This window comes from Leiobunum rupestre, chromosome 7, assembly GCF_980474605.1.
Source record: "Leiobunum rupestre chromosome 7, qqLeiRupe1.1.hap1, whole genome shotgun sequence".
In the NCBI taxonomy this organism is placed as follows: Eukaryota; Metazoa; Arthropoda; class Arachnida; order Opiliones; family Sclerosomatidae; genus Leiobunum; species Leiobunum rupestre.
Genome location: NC_143390.1, coordinates 26,038,555 through 26,058,113, shown reverse-complemented (window position 1 = coordinate 26,058,113; position 19,559 = coordinate 26,038,555). Strand labels below are relative to the sequence as shown.

Below are 19,559 nucleotides of genomic sequence, written 5' to 3'. Positions count from 1 at the left end.
AACACTGGTTCTACTTTCATTTGCCACAGCATTGCCCGCGAATTCGAGCTGGACATTTCATTGAGTATAGGAAGCAGGTACGGAAGCCAATGGCAGGAGGCTTATAAATCTGTACTCTTCCGCGACCTCCCTGATGAGTGTTCAACGTAGCCAGCTTTGACTGAGTATAACGGGAAATAAACAACTCCGACTGTCTTGCCTAACCTGTTGAAAAATGCTGCCAGATTTATGAAAAGAAAATTCTCAGCAGTATAAAGTGAAACCATGGACACGGAGAAACCCAGGCCCGGACTGGCTCCTTCAAAGGGAATATAACCCGCAAAGCGATCTTTATGGAAGACCCCTTCAATTTTTCAAATCACCCTGTACAGTAGCGCCAAACATTTCTAAAGCCAAAGGCAAGAGCGGCCAGAGCTGCAAACGTTTGTGTTCCACACCAAATACCTTTAAGGGCCCTCGGCTAGACCGAAGAGTGACGTAAGAACTACATTAAAACAAGAAGTTACTTTATAGAAAGAACTAGCCAAAAACAGAGATGACAATGTCCGAGAGTCAATACCGTAGTGGCCGATACACAAATCAAAACGATTCTATCCAAGTGCAAACGTTCCCTACTAAGAACCAAATGTCAGAAAACGTCTTTTGCTTCGCGAAACGCGCGCCTTCGTCAAGTTGACGCAAACGGACTCATACCGTAACCGTACGTTAAGCAAAAAAAATCAGAATGTCCTTTCAGAATGGCGTTGACGAACGAACATTTATTACATAGAGGATTTGGGGGCATACTTTACCTACCCCCCCCCTCCCCCCCCTGGCGCCACCGAGTTATTTGTTGAAAACCTTTTCGAAGGTAGACGAGATAGAGGTTTATCGTCCGAGCTAGTACGGACATTCCACGAAGCCACACACATGGACAGTTTTAACTTGCCCCCTAAAGATGTCTCGTTTACAGTGAGGAGAGCAAACTCTACCAACCCGCTACGCTTGGACTATGCTGGAAGATATAAAACCCCAAATATCTTCGACCAAAGCAAAAATAAGCGAGAAGCTAACATAGCTGTGGAAATTGTAGGCTTGATAACGAAGGCCACCGATCAAAAGTTCTTGGCAGGTGAAAAAAAAAGTGTTTTTGGACAAGTTATAGACATACGGGGTCATTCATGAGGAAAACTGTCACAAATATTAGAGATTGTATAGTACCTTAAGTCTAATAACAACTTACTGATAAACCTTGAACCCAAAATAGTAAAACATTCAAAGACCAAGGTTATAGGCGTTCAAAATAATCAGACGTCAATAAAAACTCAGAAAAGTGTTACGAAAAAATTTTAATGTAGAAAATAGTGCAAATTATCATGAACAATGAAAAATACTTCTTGTCAGGAAACTGGTCTCCGCGACAAAAATATCAATTTCGGAACCGTGCCGTTATCGTTCTCGGAATAGGAGAGAAAAATAATGGGAACAGTTGGTCCCCCCATTGGCTTCGTACAAACGCGCTTTTAAATCTTTTGTTAACAAATAGGGTTTAAACCCCTTTTAACTTTCTTAAAAATGTTTATTCTAAATACGTGGTTTTAATTATATTAACACGTTATTAAAAAGGGGGTTTGTATATCTTAAATACGCAACAACGAGTAATGGAGATCAAAAACGTATCACTTGGATTCTTCCGTCGGTTCGTAATGGTACTGCGTATCATCCTGAAACAAAACTCTTGTTAAATTATAGTCCTCGTTAGGGGAAAAACGGCAGCACTTACCTGCCCGCCCATACGAGTTGGCAAGCACTTGATGTCGATAAATTCCTTGATGGATGTCTTGTCGACAAACTTCACTTTGTCGCGGGAGTGTTTCGGAAGCAAGGGTTTAATCACTTTCCAAATTGCTTGAGCGAGAAAAGTAACAGATTTTTTTTTAAAGACTAAATTAGGTACCATTAAAAAAGGAGTCCCCAGGGTACAGTCTATTCATACAATTGTTACGCGCGTGCATACGCGTTAAAGAAATTTTAATTTAAACGGAGTGATCAGTAAACTAGGCTAAGAACTAGTATTTTGAAAATTGAAAATTTACAACGTAATTAAGGTGAAAGGGAAATTTATAAGAGTATGATCAGAAGTATATTATCTCTTAATATCAACCGTCATCATCCGGTAATATAATTTCTCAAGCTTCCGTTGATTTCTTAAAATAGGTCTTGGGAGAAAAATAGTGTGGGGTGAAATGTTATTATTGTTAACTTTAAACTACGCTTTATATAAGGAAATATTCCAATGGAGTGCAATTTATAAATCGCACATCGTAGGGCGTTAAAATTTTGGGTCGTGATGCAGTGTATGAATCCGCGGTTTTGCACCGAAATTGCGCGCATTTAAAACTACCTCGTGCTTGCAAAGGTAATGTTTTAATTTTTACGTCGGACATTTTAAAATTTTGCGTATGGTATTTTAAATTGAGTAATTTTAAAAATCAGAAACTGATTTGAGATTTCAGTGTTAATTTCGTATTTTTTGGCCGGATTTCGAATTTTCACAGAGATTTTGGGATTTAAATTGATTTAAAGATTTCTAAAATAATTTTTATCTAGTGTGTACGGGATATAATTGGATACTTCTCTCATAAAAGATATTATGTACTTCTGATAATGAACTTCTCCCATAAGTAGTATTATATAATTCTGATAATTAACTCTCATAAGTAGTATTATATAATTCTGATAATAAACTCATAAGTAGTATTATATACTTCTGATAATAAACTCTCATAAGAAGGATTATATACTTCTGATAATAAACTCTCATAAGAAGGATTATATACTTCTGATAATAAACTCTCATAAGAAGGATTATATACTTCTGATAATAAACTCTCATAAGAATGATTATATACTTCTGATAATAAACTCTCATAAGAATGATTATATACTTCTGATAATAAACTCTCATAAGAAGGATTATATACTTCTGATAATAACATCTCATAAGAAGGATTATATACTTCTGATAATAACATCTCATAAGTATTATATACTTCTGATAATAACATCTCATAAGAAGGATTATATACTTCTGATAATAAACTCTCATAAGTATTATATACTTCTAATAATAAACTCTCATAAGTATTATATACTTCTAATAATAAACTCTCATAAGTATTATATACTTCTAATAATAAACTCTCATAAGTATTATATACTTCTAATAATAAACTCTCATAAGTATTATATACTTCTAATAATAAACTCTCATAAGTATTATATACTTCTAATAATAAACTCTCATAAGAATTATATACTTCAGATAATTAACTCGCGTAAAAAAGGCTAAAATGAAATGATGGGGACTTGAGGCCTTCAATGTCGTGCAGTAATGGGAAATTAGGGACGGATAAGAGAACTCACCATTAAACAACCACGGCATATCATAGACGAATAGATAGCCTAAAGACGCGGGGTAGTACTTAATGAAGAGATTAGTAATAAACATAGTCATCTCGAGATCCTGCGGGGATAGATTACGTCATTACACTTTATCCAAGAAATCCTTTTAAAACGAGCGTGGAAAATAGTTGTTTACCATATTAGAGTATCCAGATCCGAGGCAATCGTAAATAACGGTGATTTTATGGTTGGGCGATTCCCGGAGGAGCTTATCGACCCAGTAGACGACGAATCGACGCTGATCTTCCGTCTTCTCGGCATCTTTCTTGTGCAACTTGACGATGAACATCACTAATTGGGCCAAAAGGACAGGATGCGCGCCCAGACACGAGCGGGATGAGAACAGAACGGTTTTTAGCGCTCGGTGCACCGCCAGGGGTCAAGGTTTACAAACGCGTTACACTTACGGATTGGATTGCCCTCTTTATCGTGGTTGAAATGATGAACCGCTCCGTCCTTGAGCAAATCAACTGGCAAATTTGTTTCCTTTAGTCCTGAAAATATTCACCCTCAAATCAGCTATATATTTAAATTAGCTGGATTTACTCAACATTTCTTCCTCAATTACAGGTAGTACTGGTTCAAAAAAAGTTGTAATAGTGACTTCGTAAAAAAAAATTAAACATGGTAAACATTTTGTAATTTCTTCATTTTACATCCTCAGGCTCAATTTTGAGCCGTGATGCGGCGTGTATTTCCAATTTATTTATTTATTTATTTATCATCACAAGTTGCGCCCGCAAAAGCCGTAAAAGACTTATATGCAGGCTTCCAATCTTTTACAGGTGAACGTTTCATTTATAAGGTCTAGACTGATACTTATCCCGTAAGAGACGAATTATGTACTTCTGATAACGCAAAATTTTAAAGGAAGAAAAGGGTTATTCGTACCGTGAACGCCAAAGTCTTTCCTCCATTTAAAAGAATCTTTGGCCTGCTCTACGGCTTTGTCGACATTGTTTTGTTGGTGAATAATGAACCTTTCGCAAGCCGCGTCGTCTTCGCGAAGTTTTTGGACATCAGATTCATCGTAATCCTCTGAAAAAACAGGAAATACCACTTTCAAATCTGAATTTTTTAAACTAGTAAAATTGTCGTAATATAAGTTGCTTAGGCTTAATTTCCTGACAAAATTAAATTGAAACACAACCGAGGGGTCGGACATTTACCGCAAAATCCCGTACAATTTGTCTAAAATCGCAAAATCTTTTAACTCTCTCTATGCTAAATAAACATTGAAATCCCAAAATCACTTAAAATCTTTACGAAATCCCGTACAAAATAATGTCAAGTGTCCGACCCCTCGAAGACCACACCTTAAGACAATAGTAAAATTGTCGTAATATACGTTGTTTAGGCTAAATTTCCTGACAAAATTTAAGGAAAAAAGCCTTACTTTGGTTATTGTTGCTCATAATAAGATATTAAAACTGTAATTTGGGAAATACGTGATACTTTTAGACGTGATTTTCTTCTAAGTACTTAGTTTAAACGAACAATTCAACTTCTCTAAACAGAGGGATCTCCCAGCCGCCTTCAACCGACGAGATCCTGAACCAGAATCGGGGTCTATTCTGGAAAACTGGTCTCGTCTTCGAAGCGGGCTACGTAACGCGCGATGTTCCTGGTTTCGGTCGGCACCGCGAATTTCCTCGACCTTGATTCGCTACCGTCGCCCAGTCACCCGCATTTTCTTAGTATTTTCGGGCCCGTCAAAATAGTCGCGACGCAATTAGGGGAAGACGTAATCTAGTCCAGAACGCGATTCGACCGAAGCTAGACGAAAGGGTAAAATCTTCGCGCTTAAACAATAGGAAGGCAGTTCTAGGAAACCTGATGAAAAGGTTTATTTACCCTAAAAGTAGCGGTAATCATTCCATAAGGTCAATAACATGAGAGAGAGAGAGAGAGAGAGAGACACGGCTGGTTCGTGGGCGGATAATTATGGTTTGGGGGGGGGGGGGGGCAGGGTTGGCAATTTTTTTTTAAATCAAATAGATTTTTTTAGTTAAATTGGATTTTGATTTTTATGGATTTTTTTAATTAATTTCGAAGTTTCATATAATTTAGTATCCTAAAAAGATATGTTTTAATTATTGAAGACAATCTATAATGAATTTATTAAATTTAAGCTAATAATCATATAGAAGTTTTTATTAAAACCTACTTTGGTACTTTTACAAAACAAATTCGGCGGAATCCCCACCCACAGGTAGAATCCAATACAACATTAGAAAGATTATATTTAAACCCAAATTATAGCAATTGGCGAGGTTTTTTCTTTTTCAAAAATACTATATAGGAGGGAGAGAACGAATTATTGGGGAACTAAAACTAAATTAATTTAAAACTCTAGCGTCAAAATTTGGCAGATTTATGAAAAACGATGTGTCAAATTAAAAAAAAAACAATATTTAACAACGTCTAAAGAAACGTTTAAGATTGTAGATAAATAGGATAATGAGGGGGATAATAGCCATAGTAACAATCGCGCATTATCACTTCCGGCAGAAAACAAGCGCTTCCGGAATAAACCGACAAGCGCATCCGCAACAGTAGAGGCGGTTCCCCTTCAAATTCACCCCCCCCTTCTGCTCGATTACTATTCAACACGTTTAATGTTTTACCGCGAGTCTGATCAGGTGCAGGTTCACCCGGAAGCGAAAGAGCGATTAACTCCCTAGGCGCTCTCCGCAACTACAGACACGTCAAGAGCACCGAATCAAAAAAGCAAAAAAGATTTATCGGCTACATTTTATTATCGTTAATTACGAGAACTCCCTCGCGAATTCGAATAGAGCTTTTTATCGTATTATTTCTAGGTATGCACCGATATATTGGCCAATTTTTCTAATATCGGTATCGGCCAATATCGCCTTAAGCATTGGTCAATACCGGTATTAGAAAAATATTTTCAGAAACACATTTAAAAATAGTAAAATTATCAACTAACTATTAGTAATATTTTATTTGATTGGCCGCGCCACGTATGCCAGACTTCAGAAGCTAGATCATACCTTTTTTTTAGACAGGGGGTTACGAGTATAAACAAATAAAAACAAACTATATTTGATTTGTGATAAAAAATATGTATCACGTAAAATGAAAAGAAACGTATTCGGATATGCTCTTGCAAACTTTTTTCCATGAAAAATAATAAAATGGTATGACAGTGTAATGAACAGTCTTTTACCATGATTTTATCATATATACTACCGTTATGATAGACAACTTTGTTAACATCGGCCAAGAATAACCGATAAATCGGTTATACCCCTATCGGTGCCTCCCTAATTATTTCGAGAACATTTACAGTTAGTTTTTCTATAAAAACCGTGAGCATGTGGCAGAAATTAGATTCAAATAGCAATTAAATTAGGAATCACCGTGACCTATCATTGTTTTATAAGCGGAAAAATTGGCTAAAATACGCAAAAGAAATATCGAGCTTATAATTTCGGGAGACGGAAATGAGATGGGAAGTTAGCAGTGCAAAACGTGCCTTTTTGACGTGATTATAGCACAAATATTTTAAAAGTGAAAATAAATGAACAGATGGACGCGGAAACTTCAAAAATATTTGAGTTAAACTGCTATTTTCCCCTTGAAAACTGTTGGGTGGAATTTTAGTGGCAATTTCGTCGACACATCACCCGTTAAATTAATACTACTAATCTTCCTAAACAATATTTTTGTCCTAAATCAGTTTCTCACGAATGGTAAAGGAAATATGAACCGAATTGACGGGGCTTGTCAGACGAGTTAAATATAATACGCGGTATCATAAGTCTATAATATTGTTCCATTAGTTTGTCACTTTGGGGAATATTTTACTGAGAGCTAGTAGCCTAGTAACGAAGTGACGCCATCCCAAGAAGAAAATCTCCTCATAGCCAGGCGCTGTCAGGAAAAAACAAATCAATTTTTTTTATTTAAATCTGATTTTTATTGTTTTTATTTTTATGATTTTAATTAAAATTTCAAAGTTTTATATAATTTAGTATCTTAATTTTACCTAAAACAAAATTAATTTTTAAAGACTGAATCTATATATAGGTTTAATGAATTTATTAAATTTTAAGCTAATATTTATATAGTTTTTATTTTTTAAAACCAATTTTGGTACTTCACAAATAAAATTCGGATTAATCCCCACCTACAGGTAGATTCAAATGCAACATTAGGGGGAAAGTACAAGAAAGATTATATTTAAACCTAAATTATAGCAATTGTCGAGGTTTTTTCTTATTCAAAAATAGTATATAAAAATTGATTTAAATCAGCCAACCCTGCAGTCTGTCTTGTGAATCGCTCTCAATAAAACATTTGCATGTGAAGAATAGAAAGTGTCACACTTACGTTACAATATTATACACTTATGGCGGTATTGAAGCAATTAGGAAACCTACGTTACCATGCCAATTATGACGTAATGGACCATCTGTATTAGTTAATCTACTGTCTGGCCTTTGAACAATAACAAACACCGTGCTAGCGAGAATTTTAAATGGGACAACTGAACTATTAACATTCCGCCAAAACTACAACTAATAACTCGTCCAAATTCGTTACAATTCAAGGGGATTATAATTAAGCGTATTAATATTAATACTCAAATTAGTGGTAAATTTTCCTGTAGAATTACTTTCGGTGTTTCTATCGCACGTTCAACTTCCATATTTAAAGGGGACACTTATCGCAAATTTGTTCCACCTGGTTTAACAGAAGCTACGGTATAAACGGCGAAAAAGGGTTCAGGCGATTATGTGCATGTTCCTTCTAACCCCTCTATTCATGTCCGTGACACCTGACGTACTCACGCGAAGGCAGTAGTACTGTAATGGTTGATTGTCAGGCGAAGTGGGAGAGGTCAGACGAATAGCAGGGTGACCAGGGAAAGTCTTTGAAAGTTTCATAGGAAAAATAGGAATTTTAGAGGCGAATTATAGGAAACTAAACCAGAGAATTATATGAAAATATAGGACATTAAATAGGAAAATCTAGGGGGGGAAATAAGGTAATTATTGCATATCTGTATACTTTGACTAGAATATTGATAATTTTTGGTACTGCTTTCTTACACTATAAATAATTGGATCAGTTAGCGGATTTACAAAGCCCGCACATTTCAAGATTTTGTTCGAAAGTGGCAGTGTTAGACCTAGATGTTCTATAACACGTACGAAAAAAAGTTCTTTCATTTTAAAAAGAGCGTTAATTTATAGGAAAATAGGTGAAAATAAGGGAATTTATAGGAAGGCATTAAAAATATAGGAAAATGTAGGAAATATAGGAAATCTGGTCATCTATAATAGGGAGTTTACAGTATGACGTGCCACTACGTCACCCGTGCTTTTTCCTATTGATAAAAAATTTCCCCCCACAATGGCGGCCATGCTCAAAGCTACGGAGTGATATTTCCCTATTATAGTACATTTCGATAATAGAGTAATGGCACTCCGTAGCTTTGTCCAGGGTCGCCATTTTGGTCGCGATTTTTTATCTATAGGAGAAAGCATGGGTGACGTGCCGTGACGTCACACTGCCATTACTCTATATTACCTTACGATTTTCTCCGTACTATAATTCAAATCACGTACTATAAAGTACGCTTTTTGCGATAATTTCACTATATTTCCGATATTTGCTCGGTAATTAAAGAGATTTTAGAAAGTTCCTTCCTGTTAACTTAAGAACGCCTTTTCCAGTCTATTATTCCTAGTAGGCTAAGAATGGAAATATTATATTCCTTGAGAGTGTTTGGTTTGTACCTTCTCAGACTCGCAAATACGGCAGACTAATTAATCGTGTTGTAGGTACGAAATAGGCCGTGGAACATTTAAGCGGGTGCCACAATAAATACGAGAGTACAGCCAACTATGAACAAGTGCTACCACGCGAGTAATCAGAGTTGGCCATACATGTGTACTATAATTTTCTAAAAAATTCGATAATTTTTGGGCTTTGATAGGTGGTTTCGTTTCGCCTGTTCTCGAACTAAAAGTGTACTCTTTTAACCCTAAAACATTTTATTCGCCTGTTCCGGGGATGAGAATTACTTCGGCCCATAAACTATTCGCTTGTTCCGGAGCATTAGGGCTACTCTTTCTACTCTTTTTCGGCTTTGGGTAAGAGTAGAGGGAAAGAAATTTTCAAGGGTGACCATCTGAAGAAATTTTCGACCTTTCAGTGTGGAAAAAATCTTTACCCGCCCAGATGATGCCGCCGCTAACGAGTAATGGTTTGGTTTTTACACGGTTAGCTACGTTCTTGCGACAATTTAAATTTGTAGCGCGCTGGACATGAAGTGGCGCAGAGGTAAGCCGATTATTGGCGAGAGCGGAACGGTCAGCGATCACGTGACACGAACAGCAGGGTCAGAAGGGGAAAGCACATACACGCCTGAACCCTTTTTTCGGGATTCGAAGTGAAACTAGGCCTTTAAAGGGAATATAACCCGCAAAGCGATCTTTATGGAAGACCCCTTCAATTTTTCAAATTACCCTGTACAGTAGCGCCAAACATTTCTAAAGCCAAAGGCAAGAGCGGCCAGAGCTGCAAACGTTTGTGTTCCACACCAAATACCCGAGGTTATATTCCCTTTAAGAACTGAAAATATAGAAACATTCGAAGACCATGCTACCTACACTCCTACGGGTATTCGTTGTCTGGAAATTATCTACACCTTGAAAATTCAGCGTTGCCAGATGTAAAGAAGGACGAACTCAAAAACTGAATTTAAACTAAATTACTTCACTATCATTATGTAGGCTTGTCTCGAAAATTTGGTGAGTTTTTAGAAATTAAAAAAATAATTTTTAAGGCCAAACCACGAAAAATTGCCGTTATTGACAAACAAAGGCGACCAACATGAGTGCAAAATTATTGACAATATGTTAAGTCCTATCAGAATTATTGAAAATATGGTGCGGCCTGTTAAAAGTATTACAAAAAGGTGTACCATAGAGCACTGTTTAAATTATGGTACGTTCCTAATTCCTAGCTAGAATTATTGAATTGTACCATAATTATGGTACGTCTGGCAACGCTTGAAATTATCAATTTCGGTCTAGGTATTGTTACGTTAGTCAGAATAAATTCCGATAAACACGGCTCGGATAAACACGATTCCATTGTTTATGTCAACATGACGCGGTAAGCCTAACCGCTAGGGTAATATTTAGAGTAGTCATCCCGTATCCAATGCAAATAGATTCATAAGAGTGAAAATAAAGCAAATACTAACCGCATTTTTGTTTGTCGTACTCGTCGAAGAAAGTCTTCCTAAAGCTGGCGATGGCCAGTTGCGTCTCTTCGGCGGAGAGCTCGTCCTTGTTGGAGTCTTTGGTAGGTGCCATTCTCGAAGGTTCCCGTTCACGCGTCCGTAATTAACAGGTGTCGGCACAAACTATAAACTACCGATTGAAAAAAGCGCTACTCGTAAACCGCGCGTTATGTTCAGCGTACGCGAATCAGCGAAGCGTAGGAGGAACGGAGAGAAGAAAGCGTTTGTGTCGAAGCCAAGGAAACGAGTGGAATACTGGAATTCTGATTTCAGTCTCTCCGCTTCCGATCGTAGAAAACGAAACTTTCGGAGGCTGCGCGAAACGTCACGCTGGAAAATACCCCCGCTGTTGCGAAGCGAAACCCGGGCAATGGAGGGGGTGGTAATTTTACGTTTTCCCCTGGAACACTGAGGGTTAAAGGGTGGGTCGAAAAAAAACCAACGAGTGTGGTGGCCCATTGAATATTCGAAGGGGAAAGTCCGTGGCAATTTAGCAAGGTCGTTTCTTACTATTGCCCGACATTCTATGACCTATTTCTGGAAAAATAAAATCGCCACTGACACGGAAACAATGACCACCCTAGACCTAAAAAAAACGCGACACCAGTTCCGCTTGATATAATAGGCTTGATTATTTATTAGACCCCGCTGTTTTAATTGTCATAGCTTTTTAATAAACATATCGCAAATAAAACAGTTCGCTTTCGGCGCAAATAAAACAGTTCGCCATGCTTTTTTCCTTTGGCCTACTGACGTGTTCCCTCCCACTCTGAAATTATGTGGCAAAAAATCAACGCAGTCGATAAGGACCGTCTTATCTACTATTGATTTTTCAATAACTGTATAAATTACCTTATTATCTAGTAGTTCTCGGGAAAAAATAATAAGAACGGAAAACCAATAATCACGGAGCGTATCAAAACGTCAAGACAAAAAAAAAATGAAAGCTACGAAAATTAGGTCAAAGTACGTCATCGCCACTGTAAAGAATGTGCTTCCATCTAGGAGCAACAAACACAAGGAGAATGTAGCTAGCCTTTAAACAAGCTAACGCAGTGTTGTGTACAAATTTAATTCGATGAGCCTTTACGCTGCACGTTTTAAGGGCAGGGGGTGAAGACAATTTCCGAGTTTTCCCCTTCCGACGGCAGCAGTCGATAATGCGTCTATCCAATGAAAAATGTACGCAAGAAAATGTACGACTTTTGACGGGTTGCGTTCTCCTAGTGTTGGGTGCTGTGTTTGTTGCTCCTAGCTGCCATCTTTTGTCGATTCAATCTTACTTAAAAAAAATTAAATAAAGGTGAAAATAACCTTGAATATTTAATATTTAGGTCACCTTTAGTTAAAACTTAATATTTAAGACATATCGGGTCAGTTAATAAAAAAGGGTGAAAATGCTGTTGGCAGATGTCGCTACAATCGTTCGCGAGGAAAGGTTTTGTCCTCGATTTTTTTTCCAAATTGCGCAATCACGATGCAACGCGACGCGTCTCTGAGGCTCTCTCTTTCTCCGGCCATAGAATGATAGAGGAACTAACGAACTATCCTCCGGCAAAGCAGTGATTCAGAATTGTAGTCCCCCGTTTTGCCACCCCTCATCTCCTTTAGTGACTCATAACGCCGTGATGGACACTTAAGAGAGAGTAATAATAGGGTTTTGACAGAGGTTGAAGCTCTACCAGACATATTTTCAGTTGGGTTGTCAAGAGAAGCTATTAAGTAAAAAAAAATCCCGGGAATTTCCTCCTCGAAATGCAATAAATAATAAGCTTATGTTATAGCAGAAGATTTATCCATCCGGGCCCATCCCTCCTCGCCACATCCTCCGGATTTAGACAAATTCATCCGCTAAACATCAATCACGCGGATGAGCCGCATGAAATGGGTTAAGCCCAACCATCACCTAAGGGGCCCGGTAACCGCGCATTTTCATAGGCAAAATAAATCGGGGAAATACTGGGAACTCAATTTGGCAATAGGTAGGTAGACAAAAGCCCGAGGGGAGGCCAAACAAACCACTTCTTCATCTGTCATCGCCTCAGCTTTTCACCTGACACTTCTTTCCCCTACACGCTATACTGTCCGATTTCAAAATACATTTTAAGGTTTAAATTTCGCGTAAAGAAACCTCTAGTTTTGAGTTATACTCGAATAAGCGGTTCAGTTCAGTTCATTATTTTTCCCACTCCTTTCGGTCCCTTTTGATTCAGGGAGGCTCACTAACGCAGGCGCATTAGGGGCAAGGTTCCTATAAGTACAAACGCGCATTAGGGGCACAGTGGGACACGTGATGAGATAATCACCATGTGGGCAGGGCCGTCTTTAACCTATTGGAGGCCCTGGGCACATTAGGATAATGGGGCCCCTATGACCGTGACAGAGCATTATTTTATTAAAATAGATTTTTTCGAAATAAATATGTTTTTCGGTAATAAAATATCGGTTATCGTTTGATGACCTGGCAGGAACTAGGGGGCCCCTATCGATCGCGGGGCCCTGGGCACGTGCCCAGAGTGCCCAGTGGGAAAGAGGGGCCTGCATGTGGGACGTTTGTTTGGTTTTCTGAGGGCCCATCATCTGTCCAGCTAGGAGGTGTTTGGTTGCCTCAATCGTGAAAGAATTAACACTTGTTTTGTCCAGCCCCAGCCATCTTAGATATTTCCTGGGAACAAGTGTTCCCTGATATTTCTAAGCGAGGTTCAATAAGCGCACCGCCATCTATCGGCTGCGTTCAATAACTCTAAAAAAGCTCAGCGCTGAGCTCAACGGTCAGCGGTTTTTTACCGAACGGGTTTTTTTACTTACGGTTTTGACGTCACGTTGCCCGTCCGTTGAGCAACGAAGTCATCGGCTATAAGAGCAGGTTTTTCCGTTGCTCAACGGTCACGTGACGTCTCAGCAGGCAGTAAAGCTAGCTGCAGACGCCGCAACAGACGATATTTTACAAAATTTACAACAAGCGTTCAACAAGATCCTACGTCACATTAGCAACGGTCTCAACGAAAATAATTTTTCACATACTTCCAATGAGGTAGAATAAATATAAATCCAAATCCGCCTTCCAGGACCTACCGTTTCGCGGGACACTATTTGTTGAGTTAGAGAGTTAGGCCTAGTAAATGAACTTAATCAAATAGTGTTGGGGCCATCTATCATGTTATTGGAAAACTAAACCTTAATATATTTTGCAAAAGTGTCTGCTTATAGAAACAGATGGCGCCAACATGATTGTATAAAGTTGAAACTTAAGCCTAATTCTCCTACTCATAAAACGTGTCCCGCGACGATCCAGGGGCGTAGGAACGTTCTAGAAGTTGGAGGGGGCAAAGAGAAACCAAAAGGGGTCTGGAGAATGGTTTTGAATTTTTAATGGAGTGTAGCTTCTCCGAATACATGTGTACTGTTTACCACTATGTAAATTGGCGGGAAAAGACTGAAATTTAAACACAGTTGAGGTTCTATGAGTTTTTTATGCTTTTAAAATGAGAATTTGAGCCTTTTGAAGATTTCAACTGACCAAAAAGTTGGAGGGGGCAATAACATTAGTTGCCCCTCCCAGAAAAATTCTAGGGAGGGGCATTGCCCCCCTTCCCCTGGTTCCTACGCCCCTGCGGCGGCGAATCCCAGATTTGTTTGGATCTCTATTTATTCTACCTCATTGGATACTTCGTTGAGAGTTACTGAACGCAGCCGACAACGAAGGGAGGTCTAAGCTGACGTCATAGGTCAGCGAGGTCACGCTGTGGCATGACGTCAAAGTACCCACGATTTAGAGTGGAGGCTTAACCCGTCTAATTTATAATCTTCCGCCTTTAAAACCTTCAGTCGCAATCATCGCGGTATTTATAAATTATTTATGGAACAATCGCGAAATCGAAACGACATTTCCTCGTAACAATAGGAAGCGTCCCCTCCCATCAGAAGACCCTTTTGTTCTACTTGTCGAATACCAGAAATAAAGAGGGTTAGTAGAAGTAGCATCAAGCGTCGGAAGAGATTAATACCAAAAGAAAATAAGAAACAGGCCCCGGAAACAGTTATCAAGATAGACTTTGAAGATAATTTGTATAATTGGGTTGTGTATTTCATTATTGGAACCAAATTCCAAAACAATATATTTTTTTACTTATTTTGCAACGCATGGTTGACTATTCATTTATTTCAAAGACCAAAACAATAAAAAATAAACGTTTTTTTTACAAAATATCCATAAATTAACCACAAAAATGCCAGTAATAAAATACCATTAAAATCGAGTGTATCACAATCAATTTTTTTTTCGTTGCTTAAAAAAATTGCCAAGATAATTTTATATACATTGACGTATGAAAAGGTGAGGTTGATCTACAAAATTCGCGCGATACAAGTAAAAATTCGGACGTGCAATGAACTACACAACCGACAACTAATGTACAAAAGAAATATAGGAAATGTTGTGTTTTGATTCAACCACCGCAGAATGTTATTTAAAGACAGAATGAGCACCCGATGGTTGAGCGAGCAAGGCTTACTAGAAGACTTAGATTTTAGGCACGTAGTCAAATTCAGCACCCTGGTGGCAGACAACCAAAATAGAAAAAAAAAATAGAATTAAAAGAGTCTATTGCAACCGACTAATTCGTTGTTGACTTTTCGCGTCAAAACAATTGAAAAGTAAGGAATCCTTATTAAACGTATATATCTTATAACAACGCCACAAAAAAATAGCATTGAAAACTATTTACGATTCGCGTTAATAAGTTGGCTCGCGTATAATTAACGAGCCAAGGGAAAATCCTGATCAGCACCCAACGGAGTTAAAACCTTCGGAATTAATTCGGGAAATTTCTCAATTTCTTCGAAGATAAACCTACGTACGTCTGACGCGAGAAAAGGTCTTGGAAATATTTAGATAAACTTGGCATTGCTAAATTTCACCCATTTTCGATGAGGGTAGAATACGCCCGCGGCAAAGGCTTCTCGGATTTCCGAAGAAAGCCGATCAGGAGAAACCCGAAGCGTCCCTTGTTACAGCCACCTAGGAGCAACAAACACAAGGCGAACGCGGCTAACCTTTAAACACGCTAACGCAGTGTTGTGTACAAATTTCATTGGACAAGCCTTTCGCTGAGCGTTTTACGGAAAGGGGGAAGACAATTTCTGAATTTTTCCCTTCCGACGGCAGCAGGCGCTAAAGCGTCGAGCCAATGAAAAATGTACGCGAGAAAATGCACGACTTTTGACGGGTTACGTTCTCCTTTTGTGGGCAGTGCTGTGTTTGTTGCTCTAGCTGAAAATTTCGAGAATTGATGAAATGTATTTACCGTGCCACCCATGCTTTCTGGTAGGCTTTCGGCATCTATATATTCCAGGATGCTGCTCTTGTTGACGAATTTGATTTTGTGGACTGCATCCTCGGGTAACCACGTCTTGATTAACTTCCAGGCAGCTGCGTTCAATTACATTTACAAATTTTAACTTTTGCTTTAAACAATAACTGCGCGCGTGAAACGTACCGTTAAATATCCAGGGCATGTTGTACACGAAAATATTTTCTGTGGTGGTCAGGGTGGAAGGAATAAAATACGACAATTAAATACAAAAAGAAACTATGAAATTTATAACAATTAAAAAATACGCCTCGTTATTCACTTGACCTCGATTTAGCAATTTTAATTTGGAATACATTTAGCTACGGTTAACCCAAAATGAAAGGAAAGTTAGAGGAAAAGCGCTACCCCACCGCTAAAATTTAAAAGGGAAAGTTTCAAAACAACTTATTGATACCCGAAGATCTTTGCCCAAATAATCGATCGCAATCGAGTGAACTTACCCAAAAAGTACGGATAGTTGGCGCGGAATGTATTGAAAATGAATCGAATAACGTCCAAATCCTGATTTTAAAAGAAATAATATCAATATTAATAGGAAATCGAAGGAAACGTTTCCGGTCACTAACGAGATTGCTGATGCCAGCGGATTCGCAGTTGATGATAACGTTGATCTTATTGCCGTTGCTTTGTTTGTCCAATTTCTCGATCCAAAACGTCAACAATCGACGGATTTCTTTCTGAACTTCGGCGTCACGTTTGTGTAGCCTTCCGACCAGCACGACTGGAAACGGTTTACAAAACAACGGAGTTGAAACAATTGTTACGAATGATTATCCCAGAAATAGAAATCTACGTACGAATGTCGTTGCCCAATTTGTCTTTACCGTAGGGAAAGACCCCTTTCAGTTCGAACATCTCGATGGAAACGTTACTCTCTTTGATTGCTGAAATCATTCAAATTGCGACATTCAATGGGCCGTTTATTACATTATCATTAACTCGTAATGACAGCTATTGATCGAACTTTCGTAAATTATGAAATACAACTTATTATATTTTTTCTCGCGTTACAAATTTGATAAAAATATGGTAATTCTTTCTTTTGATGAAATCGCTAACGGCGAGTTAACAAAAACCAGTTCACCGTGATTAAAACCAGGTAAATTTACTTCGTACGTCAAAATTTTAAAGCCTAAAGGGCATGTTTTTAACTTAACTTGTGGTTTGCTCTTTCAATAAAGAAATACCGTTAATTAACTAAATTTTTAGTAAATACCACAACAATAAATATTTGAAGTTATTCCCCGTTTCATTGGCTTCCGAAGATCGCACCCCAGATTTATGAAACTCGATTCAAGAATTTGCCCACGGCTGCTCATCTTTACACCTAATATTTAGTAAGTTAACCGTCGTATAAGCAACGGGGAGGTTTTCTCAGCAGAGTTTGCAAAAATAAATATTCTAAGCCCAGCAAGAACGTCGAATATTTTTTTTTAAATTTACGAAATCTGCTATTGCACGTCAAGGAATCCGTCACAAGGTCGCCCATTTACGCGCGCACAATTTAATGTTAGTTTTAAATTTAAAAAAACTGCTTTATACCGAAATTAAGATACCCGAAAAAGCCCTTAAATGACTGGGGAAAAAACTCTTTAATGACTAATTAAAGAAAATAAATTATTAGATTAAACTGACATGACAAGGCTGAAGTTCTAGTAATATTTCACGAAAACTGTTTTCTTTCGGCGGCGAGTAGAATCGTGAATTTATTTGCATCATTATAAATTTTAAAAGCGAGAATTCCCCAGGAGATTCTTTGTAGTCGTACAAAACAGCTGGCATTTTTCTAAGGACGATAACCGTCAAAATTAATTTAAACTTAATCACGCTTGTTGATTCATCCAATATTCCTTCCCTACTAAGGAATAAATATTATTTCAGCCTTAGGTAACTCTTATTAGGAGAGTAAGTTCACGTGGGGGTAATGAACTTCCCAAACTGCTGGTTTTCTGAACCCCTCTCCGTTCCCCATACTATAAAACGTGCAAATCTGACCTAACACCCCCCCCCCTCTCTCTCAAAAGAAACCAAACTCTGGAAGACCCGGAGAAAGCTACACGCGTACTATAATCGGATCTAGTGCAAATTAAATTAGGAGATTTAGGTTGAGAGTAAAAGTGCTTAGCCAGCGAGGGAATTACAAACAAACGCCCCATTTAATACCCATATTGACAATTACCGGACGAGGGAATTGTACTTGAGAATAATCACCATTAGCGTTGAATTCCTTCCTCCACTTGAGGGCAGTTTTGCATTGGTCTAAGGCGGCTTCGACATCCGCTTTATCTCCCAAGAGAAATCTTTGGTGTAGGATAAATCTTTGGCAATACCAATCATTGGTTTTCACTTTCTCCACGTCGATTACGTCATATTCATCTGAGGCAATTGGAGATTAAGAAAAAACAATTATAATTTCAAAAAAAAAAACTGTTGAAATACTTGGCTGATTAGAAGTCGCTAGTTAACTTGTGCCTAAGGTATTAGTCTAATTGATTATTATTATTAAACTTACTGGGATTATCTTCGGCTTCTTTTATGAATCTTTGTCTAAGCTGATGACCCATCTTTTCAACTTCGGCTTTGGAGATGGTCAAATCACCCGTTACTTTCGGTACTTGCGGCGACATTATTATTCGCGATTGTCTTTGCACTTTCACGCAGCGACTGGTAATAAATTTGGAAGACGTGAAACTCAAACGAAAGTAACGAACAAAAACACTCGACTATAACGCCAATTAAACTTCGACCTCGGGAGGCGACAAAACAATAAAATGAAAGCTAATAACGAGGCGAAGTTCGATAACGATACTAGATTGAGAGGACCTTAATAAGTTACAGCGATTTTTTAACACTTGGCCAATGGACTTTAAGCCTAAATGTCAATAAACCGGCTCGGAAGGAAAAGCTACAACACGCTTGGCGGCTCTCTGTGAGAGGAATGAATTTTGGAGAGGCCTCACTGTTTCCTATTATACCAGCGAGGGGGGAGACAGAAACCCCGACTACCGCCCCCCTCCCGCGTTTCCTTCCCCGAATCCCCCCCCCCTCTGCCCTACGCAATAATACCAGCATCACGAGATAAATCATAATATTAAAAAAACGTTTCCAAGGTCAAGAATTCAAAATGCGGAACGAGTTTTAAACGCGAAACCTCACTTTCGTTACACGTGCGGTCATGTAACTTGGACACGTTGATTTGCTGAGTGTTTACTGGAAATATTTAGGTATATCGTGGATAATTTAGACTGGCTATTCTATACACGATGATACAAATTGGCTTTTGCTAAAAATTCTACATATGTGGTCATTTTAAGGCAATAGTTGGTAAAATTCCCGTCTGGTTTCAACGAAATCCCGTCTAGTCCCGAAGAAACGGGGGAAATCCTACTTTCTATTTCCCACGAAAAGCGTAAAAATTGTTTTTTACTTCATTTACAATTTCATGGGTAGAATTA

At 38.3% G+C, this 19,559-nt stretch overlaps 2 protein-coding genes across 2 annotated transcripts; both read right to left on the bottom strand.

Annotated features, from left to right (window-relative positions):
* Window positions 1-1,310: 1,310 nt before the first annotated feature.
* On the bottom strand, window positions 1,311-11,067 carry LOC149935412 (motile sperm domain-containing protein 2-like). The gene is made up of 7 exons (XM_090154088.1): window positions 10,691-11,067; window positions 4,336-4,482; window positions 3,852-3,938; window positions 3,581-3,735; window positions 3,406-3,505; window positions 1,763-1,887; window positions 1,311-1,703 (listed from the first exon to the last, which is right to left on the bottom strand). The coding sequence occupies exons 1-7, from the start codon at window positions 10,800-10,802 to the stop codon at window positions 1,659-1,661; spliced, it is 771 nt and encodes a 256-aa protein (XP_090010214.1). The 5' UTR covers window positions 10,803-11,067; the 3' UTR covers window positions 1,311-1,658.
* Window positions 11,068-14,868: 3,801 nt separating this feature from the next.
* On the bottom strand, window positions 14,869-19,041 carry LOC149935411 (motile sperm domain-containing protein 2-like). The gene is made up of 8 exons (XM_090154213.1): window positions 18,617-19,041; window positions 18,316-18,480; window positions 16,902-16,988; window positions 16,671-16,825; window positions 16,545-16,605; window positions 16,228-16,266; window positions 16,036-16,160; window positions 14,869-15,284 (listed from the first exon to the last, which is right to left on the bottom strand). The coding sequence occupies exons 1-8, from the start codon at window positions 18,729-18,731 to the stop codon at window positions 15,252-15,254; spliced, it is 780 nt and encodes a 259-aa protein (XP_090010339.1). The 5' UTR covers window positions 18,732-19,041; the 3' UTR covers window positions 14,869-15,251.
* Window positions 19,042-19,559: the final 518 nt, after the last annotated feature.

Bases quoted from the DNA above. Each gene is read 5' to 3' on its own strand.
- LOC149935412 (XM_090154088.1), bottom strand. From the start codon at position 10,802: ATGGCACCTACCAAAGACTCCAACAAGGACGAGCTCTCCGCCGAAGAG. The intron at 3,939-4,335 runs GTACGAATAACC...GAATATTTTCAG, and splicing joins GAAAGACTTTGGCGTTCACG to GACTAAAGGAAACAAATTTG. The intron at 1,704-1,762 runs GTAAGTGCTGCC...GTTTTGTTTCAG, and splicing joins CAACTCGTATGGGCGGGCAG to GATGATACGCAGTACCATTA.
- LOC149935411 (XM_090154213.1), bottom strand. From the start codon at position 18,731: ATGTCGCCGCAAGTACCGAAAGTAACGGGTGATTTGACCATCTCCAAA. The intron at 18,481-18,616 runs GTAAGTTTAATA...CAATTGCCTCAG, and splicing joins AGAAGCCGAAGATAATCCCA to ATGAATATGACGTAATCGAC. The intron at 15,285-16,035 runs GTAAATACATTT...GTCTGCCACCAG, and splicing joins CAGAAAGCATGGGTGGCACG to GGTGCTGAATTTGACTACGT.